This window comes from Ciconia boyciana, chromosome 26 (assembly GCF_034638445.1).
Source record: "Ciconia boyciana chromosome 26, ASM3463844v1, whole genome shotgun sequence".
Classification (NCBI taxonomy): domain Eukaryota; kingdom Metazoa; phylum Chordata; class Aves; order Ciconiiformes; family Ciconiidae; genus Ciconia; species Ciconia boyciana.
The window spans coordinates 180,367-202,415 of record NC_132959.1 but is presented as its reverse complement, the minus strand read 5'-3'; the positions used below and the strand labels follow the sequence as shown (position 1 = coordinate 202,415).

Below are 22,049 nucleotides of genomic sequence, written 5' to 3'. Positions count from 1 at the left end.
AGGGTGCCGCTAGCCCGGCGGTGGGCGGGACCCGCGCCATCCCGCCCCGCGCCGCCTGTCCCTGCGCGGGACCCGTAGGGGCCTCGCGTCATCCCCGGCCTCTCGCGCCGCCGATCCTGTCAGCGGGGCGGGCCCGCCGCCAGCGGTGAGTGCCGGGGCGCCCGGCGCCGGCCCGGGGGGGTGGCCCGGCGCCGGCCCGGGGGCATCGCCCGGCGCCGGCCCGGGGCCCGCGGGTCGGCCGCTTGCTTGGTGGCGGCTGCTGCCCGCAGGGCCCGTCTCCGAGGCGCGGCGGCCGCTCGGGCAGCAGCCGTGTGGAGGTCGGGCCCGCGCGGTGCGGCAGCGTGTGGGGACGCTGGGGGCGGTGACCGGGGCGCGATCCAGCAGCCAGGCGGCGGGAGGAAGGGCGCAGAGCAGCGGCGGGGGACAGGGGGAGCAGGCTCTGGGCTGCCGGGAGTGGAAGGGCGACTGGCCGCCTTTAGTTCCCCTGGCAGGTTTTACGAACAGAACTTGAGCTTTGCCCGTTTTCTCTAATGGCCACCGTTTCTACCTGGGGTTGAGTGATGCACTCTGTGCCTCTTTGTTATCTCAGGCCTAGGTATATCTGGAGAATGAGAGAATAATGGAGCACGGTGGGAGGGAAAAGGGGACAAGGTGTGGGGGACCAGGTCCCTGAACCAGCAGTGGATCGTCCACAGGCAGTAACGCTCTGGTTAGCTCCAAGGTGTTCCCGTCTTCTACTCCTGTGTTCCTGGTGCTTGGCTTCAGGTTCCTGAAGCCAGTAGTAAATATATAGACAGCAAGCAACCAGAAATTTGTTTTTAATTCAGTCTGGAGAGGTGATAGGTCAGGATTACTTAATGATGTCTGTGAATATAACTTTCAGCGTTCTTTGCACAATTTTTACTAGCAAATCATATTCCGATCTATAAATCCTTTCCCAAGGACCACAAGCAGACAAGTATTTTTTCTATAATGGAACAGTATGCCGAGTTGGACAGTTCTTTAACTTGATCCAGGTACAAATCAGTGAAGTGGCCGCAGTTTTAATCTATTCCTCTGCTAAAGCTCCTCTCCCACGGATAGACAAACCCTAGAGAAGAGCCCTTACAACTTGTGTTAAAGCAGTCATTCAAGAATTCAGTCACAAAGTTGGGGGTGCCCAAAGTAAACAGAAACCTTCAGGTTCTTGTGACTCCTTGATTTTACTAGTTGTGTTTGAGAAAACAGCTTCCCCATCCCTACTTTCTTTACTGTTAAACCTGTGATTTGAAACAAATGTGATACAATCTCATGCGGAACTGGATTTCTCCTTCCTCTTCTGCTGTACATGCTAGCATGGCAAAGTAAAATGACTAAAACAGCCTCCACAGGCTGGTATCTTCACTTACTCTTGAAGTAGCAAAACTGGAGCTTGTTTTTCAAATATATATTGTGCATTGTTAGATGAAAGAATGTAAAGCATCTTTACAAAATTAACGTCCTTCAGTGTGGAGTTATTTTCTCATTCTATGCAGTAGCAGTTGTCAATGCCATTCTATGCAGTTAAATAATCTTGGTCTTGCTTAGCATTAACAGTGCAGTTAACCACCGATTCCACCAAGACAGCTATTCTTCCTAAGGAATTACAAGACAATTACCTTGCTTTGAATGCATTTAATGCAACGAAGAATTCTTAAAGCATCTTTGTTAGGTATTGTCATTATTTTCTTCTAAGAAAGTAGTATGAAGAAGGCCTTGAATGCTGGCAGAGATGACAGATTTAACTAATTTACTTACCTTTTTGCCTCTATTTTTACTTCACAATTGCTCAAGTGTTTTCTTTTGGGTTCTTTCTCCTGTTGTAATCAAAGAGGGCTGAGCAGTAGATACTAGTATATGATAAGGATGAAGCCAGAAAGACAGAAGCACCTTCAGTCTCCGCATTATTCCATTGCTTTTACATCTCTTAACACCTGCAGTCAAAATAGATGCCCTTCCCCAATAAAAGAATCTGTCCTTCTCACTAGATGAATGAAATACCTTTACTTATAAAGTAAGGGGTTTTTGTAAATGTCTCTCTGAAAAAAGGCAACATAATGAATGGAGTATTTTTTATTAGGCAAATGATGCTGCTTACCAGTAGTTGACTGTATTGCTGCAGAGCATTCTGCCAGTTTTTCACAATTCACCATTCTGCTGAATTATTTGTGTTCTTAGACTTTAAGCTCTTTGGGCAGGAGCGACTCTCTCCCAGCATAAGATACATTAAACATAATAAAAAAAAAAAAAAATCCACTTCTGTCTCTGCAGAAAAAATGCTGAGAAGTCTGAAGGGACTTGTCTACCATCCTCTAAAGGTAAGTCCTGCAACAGCATGATACTGCTTCCAGTATGTCAGTTGTCCTGTGACCTGGAATGACAATTTACAACTGTAAAAAGTGAGCTGCTTCTTACATTCATCATTTAAAAACTTGGTGTCTCCTATAAGCTGGTTGTGTAAACTCCCATTATGGGCAAAGGAAAGAGAGACCGCTTGTGTGTGTTACTCCTCCTACATTTCTCTCCGTTGGCTGGGGAGAGAGAACATGTGAGCAAGCTTGGATAGTTGGCTTAAATAAGGCATTTGTTGACTAAAGTTTAGCATTCTGAAATGTCCAGAATGCTGAAATTCTACATCTTCAGTGCAAGTGTTTCTCAGAAAACAGAGAATCTACTTGCTCTGCACTGCTGGAAAGTACAAAGGAAGAAGCCCTTTATACAGAACAGAACCAGCAGCCTTTCACAAAGCCTGTGGTGCTGGTGGGAAGATAATTTTGCCAAAGATGGCTCAGGCCTTCAGGTGGGTGTAGTAATATATTAGTTCTGCCACAACAACACAGCAGCACTATGTTATCAGTAAAGCTTCCTTATATTATAGCATAGTGAATTAATGTTGCATATCTGGCATGACTTCCTAATGGTAAAGAATGTCAGTTGTTTTGTTTGCTGTTGTCTTTTAAATGCTTTTTCACTAGTACATAGTGATATGCAGCCATTAAAAAGGATGGCTGTATAACTACTTGTTTCCAGAGACGAGATTCTGGTTGTACAGTACTGTACTTATGATGGCAGCCTTTACGAAGTAAACAGTCTTTTCTAGAGACTAAGATATGTGGAATCATGTAGGAACAGCTCCACCTTATGGCACATGACTTTGTGATTAATCTCCATGTACCACGTGATAGTTTGCTGCCATTTCAGGGATCTGAGTTAGATTACTCTGTCCTTTGGCAGATGGAAACTTAGTATAAAATCCACTCTACACTACGAGCATAAACTGTGTTGAAAGATGATGTGACAATGTGAGAACCTTACGTACATGTTAGGATTTACTATGCAGAGCTCTACAGTGAGCCAGAAAGGTGTATGTTTCTGGCATTCTGTGTGAAGCCAAGGGGGTCAGTGATAAGCCACTGTCTTCTGTTCAGGAGGAGGGACCAAGTGGCATGTTGCTACCATAAAGTCAGAATATATAATGCATTAGCAGTGGTATTCTAGGTCACTCAAAGGTATTCTTATAGTCTGTTAAAAATGCAGATGCACCTGTGCATTTTGTAAACAGAAATGCAGTAATTCATAAAATGCGAGTCTGTATCTCTCAAATTCAGGAGGACTGTGAGTAGTGTTGTATTCACTGCTCTAGGAGCTTATCTTGATTTTGTAGCACCTCAAAGAGTTAGGAAGGATTTCATGTCTCCAGGTACTGAGAAGCTGCTTCTACAGCCCAGTGCAAGCTACAGTCCACAAAGGAAAAGTTCCAAAGCAGTGCAAGGCTAGATGGTGATTTTGAGGAAGACGTACCATGCTAAGGCTCAAAGAAGTGATGTTCTAAAAAGGTATCCTTCCAGGAGAAAGATGTAGTAATTTAAAGATGGGATATGTTCTGTTCATGGAAAAATAGAAATTCTATGTACTTGGCTGCAAGAACAGAGGACTGGACTTCAAGACATATGCCCCTCACACTTGCATCCTGTCTTACTGTGCTGTCTTCTACTCCCTTCATAGAACTTATTAGGAACTGGCTTTTGTACTGTAGAGAATCCAACTCCTGCTGGTCTTCTGAGACTGTGCTTTTAAGAAAGCGGTAATGCTAATATTGGTTTGACTAAGTATCGTTCAACTAAAGTCTTGAGCTGAGTCTAGACACACATAAAAACTTAACATGGTCAGAGCAAGAAGTTAATCCTCGCTTAATTTTCATTCACTGTTACACAGGTCAGGGACAAGGATTTGTACGGTACTCCAGAGTAAGGAAGTCCACAGAGCAGTAAGCTTGCCTTTTCTTTTAAGTGAGCAAAGCTCACAAGCTCCCCAAGACTTGAGATTCACTTGAGATTTGAGGAGGAGGGAATGCGGGATGTTCAAAGAAAATGAGAAGGACTAGGAGTCCAGGCTAGAAATTACCTAGGGCTGACATTTTCTAGGTGAATAGGTGACAATAGTTGCTCGCTCTAGTTATTCATGTATTAAATTAGCATCTTAGCGCCTTGCTCTAGGCAGTAAATTAAGTCACTTCTGTGGAGTTAAAACTAAACATAGCCAAATAAGACATCCTAATTGATCGTTTGGATTTGAGGAGGAAAAGAACATTGTGGGAACAAGAAAAGGCGGTGTTAAAATGTGATGACAAAAGTGAATGTTTAGTGATCTTCCATATTTACATTGCAGTAGTTCGTTCTGTAGGTATCTAGTGTTGAGCACAAACCGGTTTAATTCCTCCCCTTAAAGAAGAGTGCTGAAATGCTGATTCAGGAGTCCATTGTGTGTTTAACATGGATGTGGGGTAATCCGACATTACACTTTCTTCTGAGCCCTTGTGGCTTTCAGATGACCCCCTGAGGAAAACTCGGATGACAGGAGAATTGCATCACGCCATGGAGAACTGAAACAGCTGTTCCTGTCTCTAAACTTTAGTTTCTGGCTACTGTCATCTATGCAGACTGACAAAATGGGAAACTACTCGCTCTGTTTACAGTGGAGCCTGCAACTGTTCCAGTCAGTAACATGAAGGGTGGCTTTCAGTTTTGCTTGCTTTGGTCACAGCCTGTTTGGAGTCTACACTTTTTTTATTCATTGACAAATGCCCGTATTTTCTTTCACCATAACATAACAAAATGTTTGTCCTTCTACTACTCACTTTCTTCCCTATTTTGGCTAGGCTTTACAGGCATGCTTCAGCAGTCTGTCTATGGAAAAAAGAATTAATCAGCTTAGCTGGCTGTTTCAGTTTCTCAGCCACGTCTGTATTATAATGAAAGAGTCTGTATGCAGGGACACAGTTAGGAAAATCAGTGCAGGGAATGCAATTATAAATATCAAATAGTGGGCAGCACTGCACTAATCCCTCAATAATTGAGGTGATTATGGATTACTAGACAGCTTGAATTTTCCAGGTACTAGCTACTATTCATCAGTGTAGACAGAAACATTGTGGGAACGTCCCAGCAATAAGACCTTAATGGCTGTACTTGTGCTTTTAAGCAATCTTGAAGGGGATAACTCTTTCAGGTACAGGGCTTGGCTCTCTTAGATGATTTAAGGTGGTCGATGACTTCAGTGAATGGAAATGGTTTGGAAGCAGGCATCTAAACGTGAAATGTGGTTCTAAAGCATGTGGTTTTTCATGATGAATTTACATCCTAATGATGAGGTTTTATTCTCATTGCAGAGAATTCTATTCTGTATTGCATGCTACCTTGACCCGCTCATAATGCGCATGCAACGAGTGTACAAAACAAACTACCACCTGGATTTTTTACTGGTAATCTTGACTGCTGAGAAGTTTGCTGTCTGTTTGCCTTTTTCTTTCCTTAGTTGGACCATGGGTATGCCCTCCATACGGCAGCCAAGGATTGCTTAAGTTCTGTTGTCAGCCAAGATGTCCAAACACTGGCAGAAAGACCAAGAGCAGTTTTCTATACCAGCGAGAATGACCCGGTGAGTTACTGCCACAATTGTCATTGTCAGACAGCAAGTGCCTAAATTCCATCAGTCTGTCTGCAGACATGCTGGAGCCAGGAGTGCTTACTTGGATTATGGTGTTCTAGTAAACATAAGGGAGGGGAGTACACAGGCCTAATAGCAGGCACCTAGACGATGATCCCCAGCCCAAAGGAAAACAGGCCATGGCTGTGCAGTGCACCTGCCTGGGGTTAAACAAGACAGGGCTGGTCCTCTGCCTGAAAGCTCCTGGGAAATAAGTATTGATTCCTTCTCTATAGTTACATAGATGAGATAGACTGTGTATTGTAGAAGCTCAGATGTGGCTTAGCTTGTCATCAGACACCATTAATTTCAACTCCAGGGTTATTCTTCCCTGACTAACCTCCCCAAATTGGCTATGAAGGGGGATAAAAGACACACCCCAGATGACCACAGTACAGCTCTCCAGCATCATGATTCCAGCCTCACACTCTCCGTCTCAAGCACAAAATGAAGTGGAATAAATGAATGGAATAAGCCTTTGAGGTGCTTTTCTGCTGCCTCTGTAATTGGAGTCTTTCAATACTGATTCCTCTGGGGTCTCTATGGAAACAGCAGCATGCAGATGATCTTACTCACGTGATGCGAGTGTCTCTATAGATGGCACAGAAGAGTCCAGATGGCAAGGATTGTCCCCACTGTCCTGTGCCTACCATTTACGTTGCCAGGCAACTGGCTTTGGCATTCTGACTTCACGTGCCTGATGTTTGGCGACAACCGCCATTGCTTATTAATTTATCAGATCAGCGTTCCTCAGACTTGCTGTATTGCAGATTGCGTGTTGCAGCAGAGAGGCTCCACTGGCTTGCTTCATCAGCAAACCTGATAGCTCTGACTGCACCTGTGCTTGTGCACCATAAAGTCCCATTAAAAATGGATTAAGAAGACCAGATGAAAACTAAATTTTTAATAAGACTTAGCTTTTATATACCTTTCCATTAGCAAAACTCAAAGTGACTAAACATGAGGATAAAGATACTGACCCACTTTAGAGATGTAGGAGCTGAAGAGTGAAGGAATTTGCCCAAGGTTACGCAGCAAGTCAGTGATGAAACTGAGAATGAAAATGGTCTCTGGAGTACTGCTCTTCTGTTTGAGTCCAAAGATAACATGCAAAACCACAGGTGCTGTTAGTCTGCGTCCAACACGTGCAGGAAAACGCTAGGGAATCCAGCCCAGAGTTTGAAATACTGCTCTGCGTGGACAAAGACAAGTCTCTCTTACTAGTTCTCCTCTTTAGTCTATCTCCAGGTAACATCTCCTTACAGCAGAGGAGCTATTGACTAGCCAGGTTTTTTTAATTTTCTTCCTGTTGCTAAGATTTACTGACTGGTAAACATCAGGTTGGCAACTCAAGCAGCTTAGAGAGCAGTTTGCTGAAGTTACCAAATGGTTTCTTCATATAAATAGTTTGGCAAACCTGTGGGTACCTCGAGTCCTGCAGCTGTACCAAGGTAAACCAGACAGTCCAGGACGCATAGACCTGTCCTCAGTAAGGTGTGGAATGGGGGTGTCATTACCATGGGCTTTTCAGAGTGGAGCGGGGGGGCAGAAGATAAGAGAACAGGCATGTTGCATGCTGGAAGACTGAAAATCTGGTCTGAAGAAAGGGAGGGAGACTAACATGTAGCAAGAATCCTGGGGCTAGAGAGTTCATGGGTCTGCAATAGAGCTGCAGCAGTTGCGCACGAAGAGTCCATCAAGGAACTGGGGAAAGCAAAATATGCGTGGCAAAAGCAGGCAGTAGTCAAACCTGTAGGTACGGCTGCTCACACAGTTTCATGTGAGGCAGCCAGGTCAGGGTAGCAGTACTCATCACAACCTTTTTTTCCCCATCCATTCATTCTGGTCGAACCATTTGTCAGCCAGACTGCATAGGTGAGCGACCAAGGCCACACCAGTATTGTCTCATCTGTTCTGGGCCTCAGTAAATTAAGCTCTGGGTCTACACCAAAGCTAATAAGGAATACAAGGAAAGTCTGGATCGGCCCCCAAATCTGCTAAAGCTGGCAGAAATAATGACTGCTGCTTTTTCTTTCTGAATAGTAAATAAAGCTACTTTTCCTGGACCATTATTATGCAAAATAAAGAAAACAAGGAAGTTTTTATATTCTGGTTCCATCTCAACCAAAATGGAAGCAAGAGATTGGTATGCAGAAGAATATAGAGGAGCATTTTTTTACTTTAAATCCATGGAAAAGTGCAGAAAGTGCAGAGCAGGACATGATATAGCAGCACAAAGCTGCTAAAAAAGCCAGACAAAGCTTGGCACAAAAGTTGCTAAAAGTCACTCAGGAAGTACTGCAGAATAATGTATATACTGTCCTAATTACACAAGACACAAAACCTGATGACTAGACCAAGAGTAAATAAATAAGTGCTTTGCAACTATTGCATGGTAGGAAAACAGAATAGTGAAGGGAAGAAACAAGGATGTTTAACAAGGCATGAAAGGGGTAGTAAATTTTCAGATACCAGTAACAACTGCTTCTTAGAGTGCATAGTCAGAGATCTTAAAGTAGTCACTGTAAATAAATGCAGAATGATGCAAGTCCGCTGGAGGAATAATACTGACCACTTAGGTCACAACGAGTGACTTGAAATTAGTGCCCCAGAACACAGAGTTCTCAAGCAACCAGTACTAGTTAAAAAGGCAAATGGCATATTAGGAATTACTATTGAGAGACAGCAAAGAACAAACCAGAAAACATAATTTTGTCGCAGACTTAAAGTAAATTTGAATCTATCGGATAACTCAAAAGGGGATCATATTACCGTGAAGATATTGTGGTGACCAGAAGTACAAGTGGACTAATAAAAGATTAGATAAACTCATGAAGCATAGGGCCACGGGTGCTTATATAACTGCATATGCTGCATATAAAACACCATGGTTCATATACGAGCTCGAGGAATCCCTTTGTTGTTTACTGCCAGGTGGGATATCCTTTCTTTGGACTCCTCCTAAGCATCTGCCAGTAGTGTCCTGATACTACAATTCCTGCTTTACTTTAACACACTAGCTCTGACTCTCAGCAAGCAGATACTCGCTTTGATTGAGTGTTCCTCCCTGTTCCATTCTCACAGGCCTTCTGTATCCACAAAAAGGTATCAGACTTTCCTGAGTGTTACAGTTTGCATTTTACCTTCCCAGGCCAACCACACGGAACACCACGAGGGTCGCCATTACAGCATTCCACTTGAGGAGGTGAAAGCTGTCTTTCCACATGGACTGCCTTATCGCTTCCAGCAGCAGGTACTTTGTCTTAGAGCAGATTTGTAGGGAGTGGACTGGTATGTGGGAAGAACCAGATCCATCGTGCAACTACAATGCTTTCCTGTTGGAACAAGAGAGAGTGACGTGCTGCAAGAATGCAATTATGCCTGGTCCTTACTGTTATTTTCTACATCTAAAATATATCAGTCAACCTAACCAGAATAGTGGCAGAAGGGTGTGAGGATTCCACCTTAGCCAACATACTATCCAATATTATCATCTCTGGGTACGTAATAAATTACAGAAGTATTTTCCACAGTTACATTTCTGTATGAAACAGGCTGTCTCATGAAGTGAGTTTGTATCAGCAACAAAAAAATCTTCTTGATTTCTGTTGTGAGACAGATCATGCGGTGACTGGATCAGGCTTTGTAAGCAGCTAATGCAGACTGTCTACTTGAGTTCAGGAGCAGATTTCTCATGTGCGAATTAGTAATTCTGGGTGTTTGACTTGAGCCATTGACAGGCCGGTCGGCCTCACCTTGATCTCTGGGAAGGTGATGGAACAGCTAACCCTGGAAACCACTTCCAGGCACACAAAGGACAAGAAAGTCATCAGGGGCAGTCAGCAGGGCCTCGCCAAGGGGAAGTCACTCTTGACCAACTTGATGAACTTCCACGATGATACGACTGGCCTGGTAGACAAGGGGAGAGCAGTGGGCATTCAGACCCTGCACAGTACCAGTCAGATGTGGAGTCATGTCAGGAAGAGCTGTAGTGTGCCAACACCCAGCTTCTTGTTCATGTTCTGTTCCTTTTTTTTCTCAGATTAAGACCTTCAATGAAGCCTGCCTGATGGTGCGAAAACCAGCTCTAGAACTTTTCACTTACCTGAAAAGCTCCAACTTTGCACACCCAGCTGTCAGATATGTGATCTGTATCTTTTATTGCTTACTTGATCGTAGAATACAAATTAAATGCAAGCAGGTGAGTTTACACGGATGAAGGTGATGTTTTGATCCTGTGCTGACCACTGTGGTTTAGTCTTCAGGAGGTGGTTCTACCACGTCTGTTGTCAGCAAAGCTAGTCTGAGAAGTTCATGAACCTCGTATACTTTTATTTTTAGGCAGATTTGGCTTATGGCACAGATTCACAAATAGGGCTATCAGTCCAGCTAAGGGAATGGGAATCATCAGCTAGTGCGGTAGGAGGACATAGAGAGAAGGAACTCTTTAGGCTAGGTTTGCTGCTGAACAAAAGCATGATGAAATGCCATCCCTGCTTTTATGATCTTTGAAATTCCTGTATGCCTTTTGCGAAAGAACTACAGTCAAGTATAAATTGAAGTGGTTTTTTGGAGACTTTCCTTGACAGTCCGTGTTGGAGATGGTGAGAAAGGAACAGGGAAAACCATGACTCTGTGTCACGTGGTTCACTACTGTGCAAGGCAAGGCTGGCTGGTGCTGCACATCCCCGACGGTAAGAACACCGATACCGTCTGTGTTACTACAGCAAATACACTTGCTGATCCAGAAGATGCTTCTTCAAGTGAAAGGTGTAGGGTAGGCCACAGCAAATTATCTTTGTTTTTCCCGTAGCACAGAAGGCTTATAAAGCACAAACCCACAAAATTAAGTAGAACATAATCAGTTATTTTCACATGCTCTCACATACTTACAGTCTGTCTTTTTTCCCCACTGTTAATGAGTATGACAGGACACATACTGTGCGGGGGTCTGCGTGACCTCCTCTGTTCCCAAGGGGGTCTTGTCCATTAAGACTGGCAGACTTTTCTTACCAGCGTAGCAGAATAAGGATAACAGATACAAACACACACCCCACCACCCAACTCATACAATTATTTTGACTTAAAAAAAAAAAAAAGGCAACTTTTTTCTTTTACTTACAGCTCATCTCTGGGTGAAAAACTGCAGGGAGCTTATGCAGTCTTCCTATAACAAAGAACGGCTTGATCAGCCTTTGCAAGCATCTTTCTGGCTCAAGAACTTCAAAACCTCAAATGAGCGCTTCCTAAAAGAGGTTTGTAGAGCCTGTCACGTTGTTGTGGTTAGTAGCTAAGAACTACCCGCAAGATCATCTCTCAGGGACTGCATGTGCACGTGCTTCCTGTCACTGAGCGCCTTGACACGAATTCGAGGTTTTACTCATTTTCGAGACACGCTTCACGTATTAATGCATGCACTGATATTGCCTACAAACCCACAAACCCTACCCTTCGCTAGAATCCAATTTTTGTAGAAAAAGAAGTGTATTAAATTTCCCCTGTGGGGATGGCTGTTTGCGATGAACACTTATCTCAGATTCTGCACTAGTCTTTAACACTGCTAAAGAATCAGGAATCTTGCCATCCAGACTTGCCAAACTGTCTTTGCACTACTTAGTTCACAGTTTAATCGTAGTTCTCTTACTGCAGATAAAAACACAAAAAAAATATGTGTGGGGCAAACGAGAAAGCACGGAGGAGGGCAGACCATTGGGTGAAGTGGTGGAGCAGGTAAGGAACAACTGCTTCTGGCTTTGTCTCACGTTTTATTAGAAGGTCCTGTCATTGTGTATGTAGAACAAATTGCTTCTAAGTATCTGACAAATACCAGTTCTAGGAAATGGAAGGCATTTCCCTATTGACAAGGTGGCTACAAAAAACATTGTGGAAGATGTGATGGATCTGTAAAGGAAGCTGTGCAGAGAACTTGGGTAGAAGCAAAAATCAGAATTTGAACGTTCCTACTCCTTTGATGCTCAGTACCTTAGACCCGATTGCTCCTTTGAAAGGAAGGAACGGACTGTTGACTGTCGTTTTATCTTCCTTCCCCCTTAGAACAGGCAGACAGTGCCCAAAGTTGCCAGCATTATATATTAACAAGAAAACCAACCTGAGTTATGTGCCTTTTCCTACTTAAAGGGTTTAGCTCGCGTGAGAAATGCCAGCGATGCTGTAGGGGTTGTGCTGAAAGAGATAAAGCAGCAATGTCATCTTGGCTCATTCCGACTTCTTGTGGCAGTGGACGGCGTCAACGCGCTCTGGGGAAGGACTACGTTAAAGAAGGAAGACAAAAGCCCCGTAAGAAGCGATCTACTCTGATGATATGTCTGCATTCCTACTGCAAGGGAGAGCAGGGGAGGGCGTTTTATTCATTTTTAAGCGCTATAATAATCCCTGAAAGACGTACGTTTGGCTTTGCTAGCTTGGAGGGACTGGCAAAATTCATATTGTGTTTAGACTGTTTTTACTGAAGAAGGTTCTCTCGGTAAGAAAAAAAGCGCATGTCTGTCTTGTTACAGCAGGAAAGAGCTGGGCATTTCTCTGTGTAACATTACTAAGGCTGAATGCTCCAGTGCTAAGTCAAAGCAGAGAAAAAAATGCGCCTAAATGACGCACATGATCCTTCTGGTCCAATTTAAAGTCAGGGAGGGGAATTTATGTCTCGGATAGAAACTGTTGGCCAAAAACCTGATACAGACAATCTTCGCCAGGTTTCTCCAGAGGAGCTGACACTTGTGTACAACCTAAGGAAGATGATGATGAATGATTGGGTGAGTTCGGTCTGTACCTTTGGGTGCGTTATTCTTGGCAATTAAAGCTACACGCCGATAAGCATAAAGCTACAGATCTACCATCACAGTGTTCCTTCAGCGAAGGAGGGTGCGAGCATAGTGCGACTGTTGAGGGTTAGTATCTCATCAGTGTTTCTGACATCACCCGAAGAGAATAAGAACAGGTCAAATATGTAACAGTGCTTTTCTTGATTACCGTGCCAAACTCCAGTTTATGACTCGTGCTGCCTGAGCTAGCAGCATTTAGTAACCCTTAACGACACTTTGGCTTACGATTTTTTGAACTAATGAGAACTTCCAGTTCCTAAAAAAACCTGTTAAATGTTTTGCTGTAGGAGGTCAACTCCTTCTGCTGCTTCTCCAATCCCCTGAGCGCTAATATCTCCGACAGGTAGTCGTCAGACTTGAAAGTACACAGAAAAGTCCTTTTTAAGGCGTTTCAGTTGTCGCAACTAAAAGCCATTTCTAGGCAAGAACGACCCGTTTAAATGCCAGCACAGGCAACACCAGCCGTGTGTTCCCTGCGCTGCGCGGGTACTTGGAGTAGCCAGGGTTAACGTAGCGAGGAAGATTTTAAAAGTCCATTATATAGAATTTTGGAAATGAAGTCACCAAGATCAAAGAAGGAAATGCCTCACTGGTTTAGAATCGATCTGTAGCTATTTCACAAGTACGACGTCTGCAGCTAGCAGGGTTTGTAACCTAGCTGTCCTTCAGAGCGGAGGTGCTGTCGTGACAACCCTCAGCCAGACCGGCTCTCTCTTCAAACCCAGTTCTGCCTATTTGCCCCAGGAGCTGCTGGGAAAGGTGAGTCCGGGCCTCTGTGGGGCTTTTCCCCCCCCTTTGCGTTGGGAAGCAAACGGACATCCCGGGCTGGGAACCGCGTTCCGGTCAGGGCAGCGGACCTTACTTGGGGTCGCGTACATCTTTATTCTCCTTTGAATTAACTCTGCCGGCGCCCGTGCGCGGCCAGGCCGTGCCCTCTCCCGGGCGGCCCCGGCGGTACGGGCAGGGCGAGGCCCGGGCTGCGGCCGCCCGCCGCTCTCACCCCCGGCTGTCCTTCCCAGGAGGGCTTCGACGCGCTGGACCCCTTCGTCCCCGTCCCGGTCCCCAACTACAGCCCGCGGGAGTTCGAGAGCTGCTACCGCTACTACCTCGATCGCAAGTGGCTGCAGCACGAGAAAGGTCAGCTCCTCGCCGGGGGACCCCGCCGCGCGGGGCCGGCCCGCCTAGGCGGGGGCGACGGCGGGCCGGGGGTCCCGGGGCGGGCGGGGGCTCGCCGGGGGAGGCCGCGCCCCCAACGCACCTTCTGTCCCGCAGCGCGCACGGAGGACGGCAAGGAGGAGCTGCGGTTCCTGAGCGGCTCCAACCCGCGGCAGCTGGAGCGGCTGGCGGGGCCCCTGTAGCGCAATAAAGGCCGGAGCGGCGGCGGCGGCGACTCCCTCCCGGTGTCGGTGTCGGTGTCCGCCTCCTCGGGGGGGGGCGGGGGCGGGGCGGGGGCGTGGCCCGGCGCTGAGGCGCTTCCGGCTGGCTTGCCGCCGGGGGCGCGGCGCGCATGCGCCCTGGCTGGCGCGGCGGCGCGGGGCGGCAGGGCGATGCCGGGGGAGGCGGTGACGCTGCAGCTGGGGCAGTACGCGGGCTGCGTGGGCGCCCACTGGTGGGGGCTGCAGGTGCGGGGGCCGCGCCGGGGCCGGGGCGGCGGGGGCCGGGGCCGGGGCGCAGGGCTGACCCGCTCCCCCCGCAGGACGCCGCGCTGCGCAGTCCCGCCGAGGCCGCCGAGCTCCGCGCCGCCGCGCTGCTCCGCCCCGGGCGGGCGGCGGGCGGCCGGGAGACGCACACGCCGCGCCTGGTGGCGCTGGAGCTGAAAGGTACCGCGGGGCGGGCGGGGGCGGGCGCGGGGCGGCCCCGCCGCGGCCCCGCCGTGACCGGCCTCTCTTGCAGGCGGCGTGGGCGCGCTGAGGCCCGGCGGCGCGGGCCCGGAGGCGCCGGTGGCCTGGTGAGTGCGGGGCGGGGCGGGGGCCGCGGCGGCGCGGGGGCCGCCGGCAGCTGCCGCCGGTTTGTGTTGCAGGGACGGGGAGGTGGCCGCCTACCTGGAGTGCGCCTCGGCCGGGGGCTCCGCGCCGCGGGACGCCGGGCGCCGGACGGTGAGGGCGAGCGAAGCGGGGCGGGGGGCACGGCCTCCTGTGTGACGGCCTCCCCGCGGGATTATTTTACTCGTGGCCCTTGCTTCAACGTCCTGCCCGGTGACACGCGGGGGGATGAGGCAGAGCATCGCGTAACGGGGACACCCGGCTTTCTCCTTAGGAAGACGCTTCCTCCGAGCGGAGGGGAAGGCCCAGCGCTGCGGTTCAAGGTGCGCCCGCGTTCTCGTGCGTTACCGGTGGGTGCTCTGGCCCGTTTGCGCTGGCCTGGTGACCTTGGGCTCCTTGCCGGGATCAGAGGGTTCTAGAAAGGTAGAACAAGCCCTGCGAGGGCAGGCTGATGCCGGACAACTTGTCAGGGGAGGAGAACTGTGGGGTAAGATTCCTTTCCTTACAGGAGGCTGGGTCGAAGAGCAGCAGATAGGTTAAGAAACTGGACGAGATAAAAGCTGGTTTTGTTTTCTTTATTCAAGGGGATGTTCAGACTTGAAAAGACCTTCATTCTGCTTGTTATTTTGTTCCAGGCACATCTCCTGCCCCTTCGCGACTTGCTGTTTCCCAGGAAGTTTACTCGGGCGGCAGCGCGCGGGTCTGGTCCGATTACCTCAACGTGCACTTGCATCCCAAGAGTCTCTACGTCATCCGTCAGTACATGCACGATGGGTATGTCCCAGAGGTTTGGGTCAGAATCTGTTGTCCAGAACAGGATCTTAGTTTTGCCTTCAAAGAAAAATTAAGAGGGAACAGAATAAGCTTCTCCCCCCTTTTTTTTTTCTTAGGGAGTGTGGTTGTCTAGAAGCCTTTGGACAAGGTGAAAGTCTCCTGCAGGACCCCAGCTGCATAGAGGAGTTGGAGGATCGGTTGCACTTCTATGTTGAAGAATGTGATTATCTGCAGGTTTGACAGCTTAGTCCAAACTCCCTTTTCTTTCAAGAAACTTTCTGTTCCAGATGAAGTAGAATCTCAGATGCTGCCATCATTTTACACAGGGATTTCAGGTCCTCTGTGACCTACACAATGGATTCTCTGGAGTTGGTGCCAAGGTGACAGAACTGCTCTACGATGAGTACTCTGGAAAAGGAATCCTGACCTGGGGTTTGACTCCAGCCACAAGTAACGTGGGAGTAAGTAAACAATAGGAAAGCCCAAGAACGGGCGATGCTTTCATGCCCCATCTGGATTAGACCATTTCTTGTTCACATCTTCAAGATTCTAATGGTTGGATTTCCCCCTCCAGGAATCTCAGAAGAATTTTTACAGACTGATGAACACAGCCCTAGGAATTGTCCATCTCTCCAGTCACAGCTCGCTCTTTTGCCCCTTGTCGCTCAGTGGGAGTCTAGGAATCAAGCCACAGCCTCCTGTTACATTTCCGTATATAAACTATGATGTACGTACCGTAGAGTGGTCTACCTAGAAACAACACCCACCTCGGCTGGCTTTCAGCTTTTTCAGATTTACCACTCTCTGAAGGTGTTTTCTGCAGCTATATTGTTTTAGCAGTGTTTTTTCAGGATGGTGTTCTGCTAGGCAGAAAAGATTTTTTTCCTGCTCTTTCACTGTTAGAAGAGACTTAACTGCCAACTTTTCATTCTTACAGTTTTTTCGTACTCTTAAAGATATTAACACATTTCCTTTTTTGCAGTCTTTCCGTTGGTGTACTGCCTTCAGTTTCGGCACTGAAAAAATGCTTTACTGCATTATTCTTCACATGCGGTGTATGTAACTCCAGCCTTGTCTGAGCGTGAAGAAGCTGCTGACAAGAAAACTGGCAACAGCTCACTTGTTAGCAAACAGCTGACTTTCTTATCCAAAACCTGAAATAACTGTTAAACACAACCTGTATAAAAGCACAATTTACAATATGCTTAAGTTAACTATACAAAAATCGGTTAAGGAACAGCTGAATTCAACTTGTCCTGTCATTCCTCCGTTTGTCTCCCTCCGCAGGCATCACTTAACTACCACAGTAGCGCAATTTTGGCAGCAGCGCTCGATACCCTCACTGCTCCTTACCGGCTCGGTGCCTCTCAGGCCTCTATGATGCACCTTGCTGAAACACTTAACTTCTCAGGGAGAAAGGTAAGGGCAGAGCAAACAGCACCTCTCATCCTTTCAGCTCTACCTGAACTGCTCCAGGCCAGAGCTGGCGTTCTGCTTCACAGCCATCCATACACCCACACACGGGGTGTGTGGGGAGTGTGTTCTCCGTCGTGATTTGTCACCCCCTCTCCGACTCGTAGGTTGTGGCTGCGTGGGCTTCTGTTCCCTTTCCTGCCCTACATGGCTACTCGCTCCCTGATACTTTATGTGCCTACCAGCAGGATGTGCCCTGGAAGCTTCTGTCTTCATGTAGGGAGCAAAAGGTCAGCTGCTGTTTTGCTCAGTCTGTTGTGCTACGAGGAATTCGCAAAGAAAGTCACATCAGGTAATCGCCATTTGAACTGCACTCTTCCCTTTGGAACTCTGGCACTCCCAACAGCAATGATTTCTTACGAAAGTCATTCACAACCCTTCCATTAGGAGTGTCAGCTGAATGGAAAGAAAAAAGTCTAGTGATGTAGCCACTTACACGCTACTAACTTTATAGCAGAACAGCTAAAAAGCAGCTGAGTCACCAACACTTTCAGTCAAGTCCCCTGGAAAACCATGAGTCGGTTTTCTTTGCAGCAGCTGTCCGGGAAAGCAGCCCACTTCTCCACTCCACACTTGCGAGAGCACTGAGCAGATTCTGCAGTATTACTTACACACCATGTTTCCTGGGGCATTCAGGTTAGTAACAGTCTGGTTTAGAACAGGGAACACTAACTAGAAGCTGAAGGTAGAGCGAGTTTTGGATAACTTTATTCACCTTCTTCCTTACAGCACATCCCACGTGCTTGAGCAGCCATGTAATACCCTGCCTCCGTACCCGCAGTTTTTCTCTCCTCTTCTGACCAGACAAGGCTTCCTCCTGGACAGACCTCCCAGTTACTCCCCAGCAGGTAACAAGTGCCCCTTAAACATCCTCTGCAACAGAAAGAGATCATGTGGGGGCAGTAGGGTCTAACAGAGGTAAAAGAATTATTAAAAAAAAACCCCAAACCCAACACTTTTGAGCGTTTGTAGGGCAAAAATTCTGCGTGTTAAGCAACTCATGCTATGCCGAGTTTAAGTAAAGCAACTGCTTGTGAAGTAGACTAGGGTAGGGAAACAAATTGTGATTGGTATATTTAAAGATGTTCTTCCCTGCAGCTGTTGACAGCATCCCTGTACTAGCAGCCCTGCAGTCTTCACCAGTTCTGCACACGCTCCTCTACAGCTTGTACAAGGATCTACAGAAGTTGAACACACGGCGGTGGGCCAGCTTCTTCTCTGCTGGAGTTGAGCAGGATGACTTCCAGGAGGCCTTACAGGAGTTAAGAACTCTGTCACAATGCTATGAAACAGGGTTTGAAGCAGATGAATCTGAAGAGGAAGCCGATTCAGACTAACTCATCTTTATTACTAGAGATAGTGGAAGTAAGAATATCTTTAAGATCACTTTCAAAATAAAGGGAATGGCTTTAAAGATGGCCCAACTGCTACTGCCTTTTCATTTCAGCAAAATCCTGTTACAAAGGCTGGCTGAAGTTGTCCAGCTATTTGCAGTTGTGTTGTAAAGGAGGAAAGCTGCTTTTTTGGGGCTGTTTTTGTTTGGTTTGTTTGTTGGGTTTGTTTTTAAACTTTGCAAAGTGAATTTGCTCTGCCTGGTAGAATAAGACCACACAATAAATACAGAATTTGGATTGTAACTTTCCCACATACAATCAACACAAGGGGAAAACTTACAAAAAAATCATGTGTTTGTTCCACATGACAACAGACATCTTATGATACAATATTTACATGTTCTTTTCAAAGGCTGCAGGCCCAGTCTTCACCACAGACTGAGGTCAGCGTCCACAAGCATCACTTCTGTCATTTCATTGAAGCTCCCCACGTAGGCTCCAGAGGATGTTATCACCCTAACAACTTTCTTCATTCCTTTAGTTTGATACAGATTGAGAAGTGCAGCTTGTCAGAAGCGTAGCAGAAAAGTGAACAAAAAAAAAGGTGCTATCTCAAGTACCTGTGCAAGTATTTTTCCTTTATCCACAGCACCTGTCTAGCAGCAAACTGGCAAACAACTCTCCTTCTGATTCAGTCAGTAGCTTATCAAGACAAAAAACCTTAGTCATCAGGTTCTTCCTCAGAAAGCAGAAGATCTTTATCTGACAACTGGTCTGTGTTACTGGTACTAGTTGCGTCCTCCTCATCTTCAGAGCTCCCATCACAGGATGTATGAAACAGCTTCATCAGTTCTCTGAACCTGTGGGATACCTGAAGACCAAGGGAAATCCAGGATGACTAGTCATGTAAAAGGTGGTATGAAACGGAAATTTCCTGTTATGAAGTTCAGGGTGTTTGCGCTTTTACATTAAAAAAAGCCACAACCACATTTTATGCAAGATTCAGTCATAAAGGGAAAGAGAAATGGAAGAGCACTGGGTGGTTCTGCTTGCTTTGGAAGAACAGTTCTATTCTGCTGACTTGCAGGTAAAAACTGGCAGTTTGGGAAGATTCCTGGCAGTGATGTGGGGAAGATGAAGAGACAAAACCTGACAGATTCCTTGTATTTAAGCAGAAGGCTGAAGACCCAAGTAGCAGTTACTGAAACAATTCTGGTACCAAATATAAGGCTAGAATATCAATGGTAACAGCCACAGCAGTCACAATTTTTGGCTCCACCAGAACAGATCAGGGTTTGGTTTGGTTTGTGGGTTTTTTTTTTTTTATTTGCAATCGGTATTATTTTTCTCTGATGCAGCATGAAATTAAAGTTAAGTTTGGGAGACTAATATAACAGCAAACCTCCACCTTTCCTTCCTTTCCACCCCCTTTCCCCATTCACTGCAGCAGATGCAAGCTTTTCCACACCAATCCCTCACCTCACTAGAAGTCTTGTTGCCCAGTTTCTGCGAGATGGCATGGAAGGTTTCCAGATGGGCTCCTTTCTCCTGACAGGTGGTAAGGATGACCCTGTCAGCCTCCCTGCAAAACAGTACGACAGTTAGAAAAGCAGCCGAAAACAAGTGCTGACACACTTCAACCACCACAAGCCCGAGGCCTGTTCCTGGGTAAGGATAACGATCACAGAGCAAGGCCAGCAGGCTTCTTCCTTTACTACTACCACCACCCACCACCACTCGCAAGACACAGCTCTAAGCAGAGCTGCATTTAGCCTATTTTTAAGCTTTTTGAAGGAGAAGAAAAAATTCTTTCCCAGCCTGAAGTACTACAATAATTACACTGTCATGAGCAGACAGGATTTCTCAGACCAAGACGGCAGCTATGACAGACTGTAGTTAGAGGAAACAAGGCAGGAATATTCAAAGGGAGGGGGCAGAAGACAGAAAATAGGAATACAAAAGGAAAATAAAGGATGCTCTATCATACAAAAGCTGAAGCCAAATACTGACTGCACGAAGGATGTAAGGTGCAGTTCAGGCAGGTATACCTGGTCCAGAGGACAACCTTCTCCCCAGTCGAGCTGACTTTGCTGTTCTTGGCACACACAGTTGCTTCTGTGACTCGCTGGTGTTGCTGCTCCTCTTCCTTTTGCCCCAGGGAGGCAGTAACCACTCTATATTCTAGCTGCTCAGAATGCTGATGCACCTGGAAGCCATTGTTTGCATCTGACTTTAATCTCTTCTCAGGAAAATTTCCAGCACAGCCCCTATCATCTGCTTCCAAAATGCGATTCTCAGGGGACTGTGAGCTGCAGCTCTTACCCAGTGTTGGTTTTCTACCCGGTGTTATCCAACCCTGCTTTGCTTCAGGTTTTCCTTCCAGAGGCAAAGGTGGTCCCTCAAATTCTTTCACACCTAATTTTGAAGCATGACCAAAGACAGTGAGCTTATCTGATGAATCAGAATGAAGCCCTTCAGTCTGACATAAACTCTTTCCAGAAGAGGAAGTAGGTCCCGTTAAACCTCTTACTGTAGCAGAACGAGAAGACAGCAGCAGATCTCTGCTCAGCCCAAGGGAAGCATCTGCATTTCCTTGATATTGCTGGTTTAGTCCCTCACTCTCACTTCCCACAGTGCAAGGGCAGTCTTTGGTTTCTTGAGGTAGTTTTAGGGTAGCTTTTTGTAGATGTGGCCATCTGGGGCCCGTGACAGAAGAGTCACTGTCCTTTGCAGTATTCACAACAGCACTCACACCTGCTTCTTGAACCTGATGATCAGGCAGTGCAGCTTTTTCAGAAGATGCATGTCTGCTGGAGACAATCCTTCCTTCCAGGTGAGATCCTGGTAAGAAACCGAAACACGTTTAGACTAGCTGTTAGTTAAGAAAAACTTCTGGAGGCTTTATTCATTTACTTTTTAAGATTTTTTAAATTATTATTATTGTTTTGTTTTTTTTAATTCTGGAGCATAGTGCTGTAAATGAGAACACAGTTTGGGAGCAGCTTTCTAATTCTATCTGCAGTTTACCCGTCCTGTACTTCAAAGAAGGCACTCTGCAGTCCATTTCCTTCACCATTGTGGGTTACTACAACCAGCTGCTGTGTGAAGAAGTGATGAACCCATGAAAAAAAAAAACCAACCAACTTCAGTGCATTGCCCAGAACAAAATTCTCCAGCGAAACAGACATTGCTGCTCTGGGCACCCTATTTACAAAACCACTATAAACTAGACATCAGGCTGCATTACATTTAAACCGCTGTATTTAACCCGTGCACTGTCTCCAACAGTAGCATGAACTGAGACATGGTTACTGAAAGAAGGACGAGATCTCTTTCAGGTTGTTTATCCTCCAATAACCACATTTCCCCTTGTTTGTACCAGACTGAAGAAGAAACAAGTAATACGAAGGAGATAATTTAAAGGAATATTAGCGAGATGGCGATTTTGAATCGCTGTGCTAAAATGAAAACTGGAAAAAAACCAGTATCATGGACTGGTAGTACTGGGAATCGGATTAGTATGCTAGCAAGAGAAGCTTAAATGGACCAATCGTTCTGAAAAGTGGAGAATATTTCTCTGGTCAGGAAAGCTTTTTTTGAAGGGAATGCTCTGCATGTTTAGAGCATCCAGAGTGGATGAACAC

General features: G+C 46.5%; 3 protein-coding genes and 1 long non-coding RNA gene across 16 annotated transcripts in view; 2 read left to right on the top strand and 2 right to left on the bottom strand.

Moving 5' to 3' along the window:
* Positions 1-3: 3 nt before the first annotated feature.
* Positions 4-14,237, top strand: DAP3 (death associated protein 3). 2 transcript variants are annotated; one of them, XM_072847013.1, is made up of 13 exons: positions 4-145; positions 2,290-2,336; positions 5,833-5,955; positions 9,155-9,256; positions 10,046-10,154; positions 10,605-10,697; positions 11,128-11,258; positions 11,653-11,733; positions 12,142-12,300; positions 12,714-12,773; positions 13,512-13,601; positions 13,862-13,979; positions 14,115-14,237. In XM_072847013.1, exons 2-13 carry the CDS (start codon positions 2,295-2,297, stop codon positions 14,198-14,200), a joined length of 1,194 nt encoding a protein of 397 aa, XP_072703114.1. In that variant the 5' UTR covers positions 4-145; positions 2,290-2,294; the 3' UTR covers positions 14,201-14,237. The 2 variants fall into 2 exon arrangements, with proteins under 2 accessions (XP_072703114.1, XP_072703115.1); XM_072847014.1 differs by lacking the exon at positions 4-145 and adding an exon at positions 235-317.
* Positions 812-14,233, bottom strand: LOC140644308 (uncharacterized). Its single transcript, XR_012039773.1, has 3 exons — positions 14,101-14,233; positions 9,147-9,338; positions 812-2,389 (listed from the first exon to the last, which is right to left on the bottom strand). It is a non-coding gene; the product is annotated as an uncharacterized lncRNA (long non-coding RNA).
* Positions 14,238-14,294: 57 nt separating the features above from the next.
* MSTO1 (misato mitochondrial distribution and morphology regulator 1) lies at positions 14,295-18,490 on the top strand. Of its 4 annotated transcripts, none has more exons than XM_072847008.1 (14): positions 14,297-14,464; positions 14,539-14,662; positions 14,736-14,790; positions 14,863-14,938; positions 15,099-15,147; positions 15,460-15,598; positions 15,715-15,832; positions 15,925-16,059; positions 16,173-16,325; positions 16,886-17,017; positions 17,179-17,363; positions 17,609-17,707; positions 17,801-17,919; positions 18,170-18,490. In XM_072847008.1, exons 1-14 carry the CDS (start codon positions 14,390-14,392, stop codon positions 18,406-18,408), a joined length of 1,698 nt encoding a protein of 565 aa, XP_072703109.1. In that variant the 5' UTR covers positions 14,297-14,389; the 3' UTR covers positions 18,409-18,490. The 4 variants fall into 4 exon arrangements, with proteins under 4 accessions (XP_072703111.1, XP_072703109.1, XP_072703110.1 ...); XM_072847007.1 differs by having other exon boundaries at positions 14,300-14,464; positions 17,606-17,707; XM_072847010.1 differs by lacking the exon at positions 16,173-16,325 and having other exon boundaries at positions 14,295-14,464; positions 17,606-17,707.
* LOC140644304 (GON-4-like protein) overlaps positions 17,758-22,049 on the bottom strand; it is a 31,382-nt gene continuing 27,090 nt past the window's right edge. For 7 of the 9 annotated variants that reach the window (XM_072847001.1, XM_072847000.1, XM_072846997.1 and 4 more), the window contains 3 exons: positions 20,454-21,246; positions 19,885-19,987; positions 18,634-19,276 (listed from right to left, as the gene is read on the bottom strand). In XM_072847001.1, coding sequence (XP_072703102.1) covers positions 19,127-19,276; positions 19,885-19,987; positions 20,454-21,246 — 1,046 coding nt within the window. In that variant the 3' untranslated portion in view covers positions 18,634-19,126. Of the gene's footprint in view, positions 17,945-18,633; positions 19,277-19,884; positions 19,988-20,453; positions 21,247-22,049 lie in introns of those variants that run through there. The other 2 variants (XR_012039772.1, XM_072847003.1) reach the window with 2 other exon arrangements.